Source organism: Sturnira hondurensis, unplaced genomic scaffold, assembly GCF_014824575.4.
Source record: "Sturnira hondurensis isolate 20B ecotype Veracruz unplaced genomic scaffold, ASM1482457v3 Scaffold0001304, whole genome shotgun sequence".
In the NCBI taxonomy this organism is placed as follows: domain Eukaryota; kingdom Metazoa; phylum Chordata; class Mammalia; order Chiroptera; family Phyllostomidae; genus Sturnira; species Sturnira hondurensis.
This window is the reverse complement of record NW_028073935.1, coordinates 6,376,668-6,389,630: the sequence shown is the minus strand read 5'-3', so window position 1 is coordinate 6,389,630 and position 12,963 is coordinate 6,376,668. Positions and strand designations below refer to the sequence as shown.

Below are 12,963 nucleotides of genomic sequence, written 5' to 3'. Positions count from 1 at the left end.
AGCATGTATGTCATGATCAGAAGCCAGATCTGGACATTAGTCTGTGTATGTGTACATTGTAGGACAATAGACTGAAAAATGTGTAAAATATTTTTTCTTGGGTTAAGTACACATTTTGGTGGTTGTTATTTCTGGTATCATAGCATCTCAGTTAATGCTATAAAATTGGCTTTATCAAATCATGGTTTGAACAATTATAATGGAAAATGGAGGGGAGAAAAAATGGTAAGATCCAAGGGAAAAGATTCCTGTTTGGTTCTTTACTCATGACATTACAAAACTTCAATGACTAAAAAAAGAATCTATACTAATGTACACACAAAGAATCTGTTGTATTTTTTTTAGCACGTACTAGTACAAGTCACCTCCTCATCCACAGGGAATACAGCCCAAGACCTCCAACACATGCCTGAAATTGCAGATAGTACCAAACTAATATAGTAGGTCATCACTTAATGCCACTGGATAGGTTCTGCAATTTTAGGCAAATCAACATATAATGAAGTCAGTTTTACCACAGGCTAATTGATAACAAGAAAGAGTTAGGTTCCTGTGGTATCTTATCAACAATTTCACAAAATGACATTATTTGAGAATCTGCTGTATATACTATGTTTTACTCTGTCCTTACATACCTATGATAATGTTAACTTACAAATTAGACACAGTGATATATTAACAATAATAACTAATAATAAAATGGAACAATTACAACAATATACTGTATAAAAGTTACATAAATGTGGTCTTTATCTCTCTTACAATATCTTATTTTACAGTATTCATCCTTCTTTTTTTGGTGATGATAGGTGGTGATACAATGTGTATGGTAATGAAATGAAGTGAGATGAATGGTGTAGGTATTATGGCATTGCATACAGATTATTTAAACACAAGCACTGTGATACCATGACAGCTACTCAGTGACTAATGGGTGAGGAGTGTGTACAGCTTAGAAAGATACATCACTGGCCAGATGTGGAAAGACAGTGCAAGGCTGCATCACACTACTCAAAACATGGTGCAATTTAAAACTTACAAATTGTTTGTTTTGGGAATTTTCTATTTTCAGACTATGGTTGATCATGAGTAACTAAAAAGCAAAAACCATGAGTGCAAAAACACAGATGGAGGACTACTATACAGTGATCCCTCACCTATCGAAGGAGTTACGTTCCAGAGACCCCCTCAATAGATGAAAATGCGCAAAGTAGCAGCGTTATATTTATTTTATTATTTATATCTATTTTAAGGCTTTATAAACCCTTCCCACATTCTTATAAACACTTCATATGCTCTTAACCACTTTCTACACTCTTAAACCTACATAATTTTAACAACATATGAAATTCTATATGGGTACTCACCAGTGAAGTGTAGTACAACTTGAATGGTGAAGATCATGAATTGTGTAGCTGTGCAGTACTGATGGTGATGAAGGTGATGACGATGAGATGAATGTACTGCACAGCCAAGAAGAGCATTGCAGCTCTTCTGAAGGCACCATTTCATCAGACACTCCATCAGGTGGTGCAGTATCTTCACCCTGGGCTATAACTTCTATTTCCACTAAAAGTGTAGGTGTAACTGATCTCTTCATCTGAGTGATAAACATAGTTATAGGGAGTTGCTGGTGCTGCTTTTTATCCATAGAGGCAGCTTCTCCATGCAGAGAAATGCTCTTGGGTCCAAAGCATCTCTGAAATTTGTCAAACCAGCACTTGCTGGCACTGAGTAAGGTTGGTCAGGTGAGAGAAGCACTCGACAGTCCTGCTTCTGCATCGTCATCTTCTTCTTCAACCTCGTCACCATTGTGAATGTCTGTGCTGCAAAACTATCACAAAGTTTCTTGGCCTTCATCTGGATGGTGTTGGTATCCAGCCAGATAGTCTTCTTCATGCACTCATTTATCCACAGGGACAATGCAGAGTCCATCCTCATAATGGCTTTATTACTGAAAGTGACCACCCTCTTTGTAGTTTTGTTAAAAGTCATTGTTACCATAAACCTAATATTCTTCATGTCTTTCTTTACATAGTGAACAGTAGATTTGTTGATCCCATAATGGCAGCCTACTGCCATGTAGCTTTAACATGTTGAGAAGTTCCACCATTTCTTTGATGGTAGGTATATTCCTCTGGCGCTTGGATTCACTGCCAGAGCCTTAGAAGGTGCGAATGTTTGAGTGGCATCATAGGGCTTGAAATAAATTCAAACTTTTATGAAAATTTCACAAAAAACACCGCAGAGCAACACTACGCACAGCAGCAGACCTCGATGCAAAGTGGACAAGGAGAGATGCTGAACGTAGGGGCACAGTGCGGGAGAGCAGACAGATGCCACGCTCACTGAGCCAATCAGCATCCAGGCTACAGAACACAGTGCTGTGGTTGGTTGCCTTCCATTCCATCAGCCAATAATGTGCTGTGTACAATCTTGCATTGGCAAACTTGTGCAAACGGTAGTGGCCTACTGCATTTCCATTGTGTACAGTATGGTATTCATCTGTTAATGAAATACATACTGTATTTTATTTCAATTTAATATTATTTTAATATGTTTGAATTAACATTTTATATTGTTTTAAATTTTAGGAAAAATAATTAAAATCATAAATATATAGGTACCTATATACCACAAAATCCTGCGATATAGCGAAAACTCCATGATACTGAATTAGATATACATGTTTTTTAAAAACCCGCAATACAGTGAAGTCACAATAAGTGAACTGCGATATAGCAAGGGATGACTGTATAACTAAATATTAAAGGAGCTATCCAAAGATAAACCTATATTTAAAGTCTGTATACCACAGAATCCAAATATATTCTGCAAATGTCAGCCTCATTCCTGCACATTTTACTCAATAAAAAGAGACTTTCCTATCATAGTTCCTATTTCTACTAAGTGAAAGCTGATGCAAGAAGGAATTTAATTGGGAAGAAGTAATGCTGATGAAGCTCCAAAACCCTTCCTTTTTATCCAGGAAGGGTATGAGTAAGAATAGACGCAGTACTGTCCTCATCCATTTATGCGTATATAACTAAGGAAGCAGGAATGAAACATTGAGTTACTGCTTATGTCTTCAAATGGTTGAAGAAATAATCTGTAGTTCAGTTTAATATTTTTTCTATGATTTTGTACAGTGGAATGCCACCATTGCAGAAGATATACGTTGATAGATTATAGATAGATAGACAGATCACCACCATATTCTTTGCTGGTGTTGTGAATAAGATTAAGAGTAACCAAAACCCATTAGAGGCCAGGACCTATAAGATAATTTCACTTGACTGGTACATGGACTTCCCCCCTAATTAGGCTAACATACCTAGTTAGAATAATTAAACTTCCAAGCTAATAAGTTTAATTCATACATTCTGAATTTCTTTAAAAGACTCCCTAGTAAATAGGATGACCCCAGACTGATAAAGAATGTGTGATTCTTTAGTGGTTGTTAATGTTTTTTGTTTCTATTCAACAGACTGGAACCAGACAGCATATGGAATTCCAGATCCCAAAAGTAATGAAGAAGCAGACATGATTTTACCAATTGTTCTGCAGTATCTCTGTCCTGTATACATTTCTTTCTTTGGTCTTGGTGCAGTTTCTGCTGCTGTCATGTCATCAGCAGATTCTTCTATCTTGTCAGCAAGTTCGATGTTTGCTCGCAACATCTACCAGCTTTCATTCAGACAAAATGTAAGAAGTCTTTAAAATGTTACATTATTGTTGTTTTCTTTGTCAATGTATTTATTGTGTATGTAGTATTATATACTTATTAATGTTCTATATTAAATTTGATCCTACTTTGAGTAAGCACACAAGGTTAAATAATGAATTTTACTTATGCTATGCATGAATGTTTTTAATGCATGTAATCATTTGTGTTAATACAGAAGGCAAAAGAGCAAAATAACTATTTTCTAAGAGGTGCAATTATATTGCTATAATTTAAACTCCCATCTTTCTAATGAAAGAGTAGTGAAACCTAAAATATCTTAGAAAAACTTTGAGTTTAATTACATATGATAAGAAACTTGAGATCCCTAGTGGAATCGAGTGAGTTATTTCATGGGTATCTGTGTTAACATCTGTACTACTCTTCACTTGAGCCTCAAGTCCACCTTTGTCTGAATATAGCCTCCCACTTTAATTTTCCTACTGTGTTAAGTAGGTACAGAACAGCATGCTGTTGTGGACCACTGAAGGCCCAACATCCCCCTCTGCCTTCTTCCTTTGACTAAGGCTTTGTCTTTCTCTAGATTTTCTAGGTCAGAGTTAACAAAATGGTCCCACTTGTTTTTTAAGGTGGTTAGCCTTAAATTTGGTAGGGCTCCTATGGAGAGAGATGGCATGGTTTGTTCTTGCTTCCTCTGCCACATAAAAACTATTTCTTTAAATGAAAAGTAAGCAAAATTGCCCCTTGCATTATTATTCTTCGATGTCAACACAGCTCATCTCCCCTCTGCACAGTCAGGGAAAGGTGTAGGTGGCCTGTGTTTCCTACATAAGGTACTCAGAAACCCTTCCAAAAGGCCCACCAGAGAGGCCTCCTAGATTGCTTGCTTCATATGCTGTCCTTTAGGTTGCTTTTGCCCATAAATGAAGCCATTTGAAACCAGGGAATTCTTTTGACCAGCTTTAAAGCACAGAAATGCATCTCATTCTTCACCTGCATGAGCCAGCATACTGTATGAAAAGCTGACACTGTGGCAATTTCTTGCAGGCATCAGACAAGGAAATCGTTTGGGTTATGCGAATCACGGTGTTTGTGTTTGGAGCATCTGCAACGGCTATGGCACTGCTAACAAAGACAGTGTACGGGCTCTGGTACCTCAGCTCAGACCTCGTTTACATCATCATTTTTCCACAACTGCTTTGTGTGCTGTTTGTGAAGGGGACCAATACATATGGAGCTGTGGCAGGTTATGTTTCTGGCCTTTTCCTGAGAATAACTGGTGGGGAGCCATATCTGTATCTGCAGCCCTTGATCTTTTACCCTGGTTATTACTCTGATAAGAATGGCATATACAATCAGAGGTTCCCATTTAAAACTCTTGCCATGGTTACCTCATTCTTATCCAATATTGGCATTTCTTATCTAGCCAAATACCTATTTGAAAGTGGAAACTTGCCACCAAAATTAGATGTATTTGATGCTGTTGTCTCAAGGCACAGTGAAGAAAATATGGATAAGACAATTTTGGTCAAAAATGAAAATATTAAATTAAATGAACTTGCACCTGTGAAGCCCCGACAGAGCATAACTCTCAGCTCAACTTTTACCAATAAAGAGGCCTTCCTTGACATGGACTCCAGCCCAGAAGGGTCTGGGACTGAAGATAATTTATAATAACCCATCCAAATAAAATATTGCTTTCTCAAACAGCTCTAGAGCAGGCTAGTGCTGGAAGGATGGTGTGTAGCATATAAAAATATATTTAAAAATTACATCCAGGAGGACAAAAATCCATATAAAAAGTGCAGCTGTATAAATACAAGCCAAGCTAGAAGGAGTATCTAGAAGAGAAACAGCTCTCTTTTTCATTGCTATTCTCATCCTCATTTGGTTTTACACTAGACAGCTTTACAAAGTATTCAAAAGTCAGTTAAAGAACAGAGGGCCAAACAGAGTATCTTTATTGTGAAAAAGAAAGTAGATATGAAGGAGCCAAGAAAATTATGTCATCTTGATCCAGACCTTGCTTGCTAGTACACTGGTGAATGCAGTTTAATTACCACCCTAAAGCTATGAGTATAACTCAACATTATTCCAATGAGTGGTGCAAGAAATTAATCAGCTGATTTTCTTGATTTGATAATGTACCACTTAATTTGTATTCTTAACTATAACACATGTTGAATATGCATTTTTTCTTTTAGTAGTGGCATGTATAATTCTAAGCATAGACAAAGCAAACACACAAAAAATGTTTTATAGTGAATTATTTATGTGCAAGGTGATAGGAAAATACACTTCATCTTTGTAGAGGAGCACTGGGCTTCTTGAGTGAGTCTGCAACTACCACATGCATTGAGGAGAGTACCTGGAGCATGGAAGACATGATTATTAGGCAACCTTAAAGCACTATGTAAACAAGGTCATTAAGATGATATAACAGGAAAAAGTGCATTTTTACTTTCAACTGAAGTTTATAAAATTCTGACTCATGATTAAAGAAGTAATGTCTTTGCTTACTATTTAAATTACTATTGGAAATGAAATTGAGCCATATGTAAGATGAGATAGTGCCATAGCAGCATTTAAGGTTAATAAGAGATACACTGCATGTCTTTAGATAATTATTCATTTATTCATTCATTTATTTATTTATTTATTTATTTATTTTTAATTTAACATTTATTCTAATTAGTTTATGTTCAACATTGTTTTGTATTATTTTCATGTGTATAGCATACTGCTTAGACAATCATTTACTTTTACAAGTGATCCCCAAAATATTTCAAGTACCCACTTGGCACCATGTGTAGTTACTACAATATTATTGACTTTACTCTCTATAAAGTCAATAATATTGACTTTATCCAATATTGTAACATTTTGCTTTACATCCCCCTTCCTTACTGTAGCTACCAATTTGTACTTTAATCCTTTCACCCTTATTAAAGAGGGTGATTTATTGTTAAGAGAGTGACAGTTGTGGTGAGGGTGTGGTTGGGGGCTAGGTGGAAGAGGTGAAAGGATTACGCAAAAAACAAACAAACAGACCAACAAAGAAGTTCACAGATACAGACATCAGTACAAGAGTAGGATTAGATAAAAGAGTGTAAAGAGGGGATAAATTGTGCCAGAAGGGACTAGACTTTTGGTGGTGAACACACAATCCAATACAAATGATGTGTAATGAAATTCTACATTTGAAAACTATATAACTTTATTAACCAATGTCACCCCAATAAGGCCAATAAAAATATATTTTAAAAAGCTGTGCTTTGGTGCTTTTTCATGTAAGCCATCCTTAGGCACTGGAATAATCACCATTATAAAAAGTATATAATGAATTTTAAAATGCAGAAGAAAGCATAAAGTAAAAATAAGTTCTAGAAGGAGCAAGCTATCAATTTTAACATTTGGTGTCTACATAACTTTCATAAGATGAGTCATTAAATACTTTTTTGCTCCTTTTCTAGAGTTAAAAAATATGTGTATATATATAGATATGTAGTGGCTTATACTCATTTTTGTATTTTTAAATGCTACAAAATAGAAATAACTGGATCTGTGTGTAAAAAAGCAGAATAAACTGATGAACTAAAAAATCATCTGAGCATTTGATCTAATAAAGAAAGGCAACCTGAATTATTGAAAAAAAAAGCAATTTTTCTAAAAGAATTTTTGTGCATGTGTGATTCATATAAAAAGTGAAGTTAATACAGTGTTTAAACTTGTGTATAAAAGTTGTGATTGAGGAGTTAGATTTTCTTTAATAGTACTGCCCCCAAACATCAAATAATATATTTTTGTTATTAAACATGAATTAAATTTTCATAGTAAATTTCAAGATATAAAATTAAATAATTTTACATGTCATAACACCCCATATTTTTAATATTTTATCAAAACGTGAGGGTAAGTCCTGGCTGTTATGGTTCAGTAGACTGAACACCAACCTGCAAACCAAAGGGTCACCAGTTCAATTCCCAGTCAGGGCACATGCCTGGGTTGTGGGCCAGGTTCCAGGTAGGGGACACACGAGAGGCAATCACACATTGACATTTCTCTCCCTCTCATTGTCCCTCCCTTACTTTCTCTCTAAAAGTACATATATAAATAAATCTTTTTAAAAAAACTTGAGGATGAATATGGCATTGCACTCAGAATCGTTACAGAACATTATCTACACCTAAGTAAAAAGAAAATTATTTTTACTCATCTATTTAGTCAGAATTCTACTCTATGTCCAATGACCTCTGGAGCACTTGGAAGGAGGACATTTTTGGAATCAATAAGGGTGGATGTCCCAAGATTATCAGACACGGATTGAGAGAAGAGCCAGGGGCAGGAAACACTTTAAAGAAAAACTACAGACATGAAATCATTTGACCTGTAAAAGTGATTAATTGATGGAGACTACAGTTTCTGGCAAACATGATACTTCAGATGTGCCATGGTTTCTAGCACACTTACCTTAATCATAGTTTTATCCACTCCATCACCAGAACTTTTTGTTTAAACCTATTTAGGCTTGTGCATTCACAGAAAAAGCATAACAGAGTACAGCAGAGGAGCTTACTTTCTTTATAGACATTGTATTTTACAGTTTTGTTAGGAAACAATTGTTCAGGCAAATAACCATATTAAATCCAGTGAAAAAGAATAAACAGTAGTGTGAATTCTGTTCATTGCATTCATTTTGTAATAACAAAGATAGAGGCAAATAGTATTAAAGACTAGATAACTTATTTTGATTAACAAATAATGTTCTATTTTTATTAAACCCATTATTTTTTACCTATTTTCAAACTAAATATATATTTTTTAAAAACTGGACCCTGGCTGGTGTGGCGCAGTGGATTGGCCTATGAACCAAAGGATGACTGGTTCGATTCCCAGTCGGAGCACATGCCTGTGTTGCGGGCCCGGTCCCAACCACACATTGCTGTTTCTCTCTCTTTCTTTCTCCCTTCCTTCCCCTCTCTCTAAAAATAAATAAATGAAATATTTTAACAAAAACTTGGTTAGTAGAAAATCCACTAATAAGCTAAATATTAGCCAGACAATTTCAAAAGGATAATAATAGTTGAAGATCAAAAAGAATGAAACAACGATTGCAGGGTCTTTATTTAGATACCTTCACACACAAATTTCCCCAGTTTCCAAGGAAGGAACAAAGTTGTGAATTGTAGAAGATATGGGTTCATGCTCACACTTGCAGTGTTTTGACACCATGCAAACAGCTTTGTATCCTTCCATCTCTATTCAATGGACCTAATTTTAAAAAATGCATTCTCAATGAAACTAAAGCAACAGAAAAAAAAAACACTGTCTATTAACCTTTCAAGGCAATATGTATGCAATAGAGCAGTAGAATAAAACACTTTATTTTCATACTTTTGCAATAATTACAGTGTGTTTATTGGATAATTTTAGTGTATATTCACGTTTTTTAAAACATCAAACATGTAGTAGTCTGTAGAGTCAACGACATGCTTTCAAACATTCAGTGTCAAAATCCAACTTCTTTACTACATTTGTAAGTAATGAATTTTATGAAACTATCAAATGAATGTGAGCTTAAATAAGTGAATCTAATGAAATGGCTATTAGAGTTTTTATTTTAAAATAATGAATTATATTGTATCTTAAAGATAAAGGAAGGCTTTTTAGCTATCAAGGAAATGTACTCTGATGTAATGTGTCACTTATTGTAAGTTTGCTACTGAACCAGATATGTATAATGATTCTGAACATATATTTTGTCTGTCAACATATATAAACTATGCTGAAAGTAAGTAAACTTGCAACTAGACATGTAAATGTTTTAAATGTGATAGTTCTGTATTAAATTGTGCTGTTGCAATTCAGAATATGGTTGTCTAGGTTTGGCTTTCTGGGGCCCTTTTTTTAAAACAAATATAAGTGGTGTTTCAAGACAATTATACAATGGAATTGAAATAAACCATCTAATTAACAGAATTTATGCAAATGCCAAATGGCAATGCTACACCTGCATAAATCTTGGGTAAATATATGAGATCTCAAAAAAAGTGAATTATTTTTCTTGGAAAAGAAGTTTAACCACTACACACAGGCCATTTTTTGAATCAAAGAAGTCAATAGATGTCATACCTACTGAAGAAGATGTAGTGTTAAAAACCAAATAGCTGTCTGATAATTGTTGATTTAGTATATATAATCAGTAAGTGACAAACTGGTTGATATCCTAAGTACGTACTTCATATCTCTCACCAAACTCTCAACATGTTCTTAGAAGTGTAATTATATATACTCTCAGATGAGCTTTACCCTCTTACATCTTACTCATAAACATTTGTGCCTTTGGATGTATATAGAGAGTAGAGATCTAGAGTAAACTTAAGTTTGAATGAAGAAAAGAATAAGTAGTTCTGGCAAAAAATGTCACACCAATTTGTCTGCCATTATGAACCCATTTCTGGAGAGCATATATTTTTGCTTTATCACAAATCTGTACTATTGGGGAAGTTCTTAGGAGCTGGAAAAAGAATGTATAAAATATGACATTGGAGCATGGGTATGCTATCCTTATTTTAACCATTGTATTTAGAGAGTTTAATTTGATCATTAGCATTCTCCTAAGACAGATATTCTAAGAGAGATCCAGGGAGCTACAGGATAATAATAAATTATTTCATTTAATTTTTTATACAATCACCTGAAAATGAGTTCAAAACAGCCATCTCATATTATTTAAATTTTCTCCAATGAAAGAGTATATGGTTATTTTGATTTTTAGTTGAAAATTATGGTTAACTATTTATTTATTTCTGAAGCATTTTTTAAATTTAATTATTGTTCAAGTACAGTTTTCTGTCTTTTACTCCCATCCCAGCCCACACCCCCAGTGCTCCCCACTTCCCTCCCATTTTCACCCCCTTAGTTTTTGTCCGTGTGTCCTTTATACTTGTTCCTGTGAATCCTTCCCCTTTTCCCCTGAAATTCTCTTCCCTCTCCCCTCTGGTCACTGTCCACCTAACTATTTAAAGAAGTATTGCAGTACATATTTTGGAGTCAAAATGCTGTGTTGGTTCATTAATTTTTGACCTAGAAACAGTTAAAAACATGAAACTTAAGGCCTAATGATAGAATTAGAGTAAAGGGAACTAATAACGGATAATTGAAAACAGCTCCTGATAGTGCTACAGAAAGCAGCTGACAAATGCTGTCACAGCACAAGAATGGTTCTAGGAGTCAGATTCATAGGCTTCTGTCCTGAAGTGGATGTAGCTGGGAGAATTATTGACCCTTTCTGGATCTATGTTTTATTGATATAAACTTCTGATTTAGAGCCTCTTTAAGGTCTCTCATGTCTCTAAATTTTGATGACACCATTAGTTGGAAATTTATTTAGAGAATTGTAGCATAAACTGCTAGACAACAGATAAAAGTGGGGTTGCAGACTAAGAGACATATGGCTTCGAATAACACTGCCTCAAATTAAGGGTCTTAACAGTCATATGATCTTACCCAAGGCACAATATCTGGGGCCTCAGTTTACCAAATGAGGATTGCATAGAGGATTGTAACCGGTTATTAGGCTGAAATTATATGATATATGAAAGGCTAGATGGTACAACATACTTAAGTGTAAAGATACAGAACTATAAATTTATAAATATATAACTTTATAACTGGGAAATTATTACTAAACATATGTAGCTATTTTGAGAAACAATTTTGACTTTAAATTTTGTCACATTAAACTAGTATTAATCATGGATCCCAAATCAGGGATAAAGAAAATGAAGTCATGCTTTAAAATAAAGTATATGCAGCTATAGATCTTATTTTCTGTATTTGGCTTTTCAATGACCTAATTTAACAGAATTTTATTTTATTGCTGTTCTGCATGCACCAAAATTGTGGTCTGTGCATGAATATAAGCTTAACTGTAGTGGCTCTGTCTACAGAATAGTTTGTCACATTATCCATTATGGAATATTCATGAAATACCACCTACCAAGAGTACTTTGTGCTGAAAGTAAGGAACAGAAAGTATATGGGAAGTTTCCAGGTTTGGAAAAGTTAGTAAAATATCCTTTAGTTGTTTTGTAGATTCCTGATCACTCTATTAAAAAGCACCATATGATTCAAGCAATTTTTAAAAAAAGTATAGGAGATTGAAAAATCAAATTTTATTTAAAAATGAACAAAGCTGGTTTTCAAAGCCCATAATTGTGTATGTTGGGTTAAGAGTGGGGAACAAGTGCTGATGAATGCAAATAAAAATTAAAATAAAAATTGAACACATCAAGAAATCATTGCAAACCATATTACTCTATATAGGTTAAAATGTCTCAGGCAGAGTTGGCCATGGGCATAAAACACAAACTACGATTTAAGTGCAGGGAACAATCTGGGTTGAACCCTTGCAAAACAATTGCAGTCCCAACCACATTTATTTGTGTTCACAGAGCTGGAATAACCTCAATGGATGCCACATGATCTATTTTCTATTAATGAACAGTAAGCTGAAATTTAGCCCTCAGAAAAAATCTAACCTATATAGGCTTCCATTGTATAACAACATCCTTTTCATATTGTTTTAGTCTTTATAGTAAAGTTTCTATTAAATAAATGAAACTAAGTAAATATTTTTCGTATTTCATTTTTCAGAAAAAACTACACTGCTCCAGAAAGGTACTTTATATGAGTTTTTAAAACATAGTATAAAATAAAAATATGTTATGGCACCATACATATTAGTTTTAATTTTTTACCCATATTATCTACAAAGCAATTCCAAGATCACTTATTTACATATATGGCTGAAAATTAAAATTAATTTTAGTTGACTCTACTTTCTAATTTAACAAAAAAAATTAGAGACTTAAATAATGAAGTTTGAACTCGAAGCAAGTTATCAACATTCATGTTGGTGACCCAATAGGGATTCTACTTTCTTAACTTCATCACCTCCTAAAGGGAGGAGTTAGGAGATGCTACATTTATTCCTGGTTTTGCTCCTGTTAGATCTTAGGTGAGCTAATTGACCTTCTTTGTCACAAGTTATTTTTTTGTGAAGGATGGTGTTTAGGGCATCTCTCTGGCTCGGAATTTAACTACATGAGTCTACATCTGCCTACCATATCAATCAAGGCATACTTCATATTCACTCTGGAACTATTCAAATTATTGGGTTTCCAAGACCTCAGATTTAGTGTTTGCTGTAAACTGAAGCATTATGGAAATGGAAATAGAACTTGTGCAGATGTATCTACACATCTGATACAATA

The 12,963-nt window shown here is 34.4% G+C and overlaps 1 protein-coding gene across 3 annotated transcripts in view; it reads left to right on the top strand.

Annotated features, from left to right (window-relative positions):
* The window catches only part of SLC5A7 (solute carrier family 5 member 7), a 44,911-nt gene that overhangs the window by 23,573 nt on the left and 8,375 nt on the right, over positions 1-12,963 (top strand). For 2 of the 3 annotated variants that reach the window (XM_037070453.1, XM_037070455.1), the window contains exons 8-9: positions 3,488-3,705; positions 4,733-6,361. In XM_037070453.1, the coding sequence (XP_036926348.1) occupies positions 3,488-3,705; positions 4,733-5,359 (845 nt within the window). In that variant the 3' untranslated portion in view covers positions 5,360-6,361. Of the gene's footprint in view, positions 1-3,487; positions 3,706-4,732; positions 6,362-12,963 lie in introns of those variants that run through there. The other variant, XR_005070066.1, reaches the window with a different exon arrangement.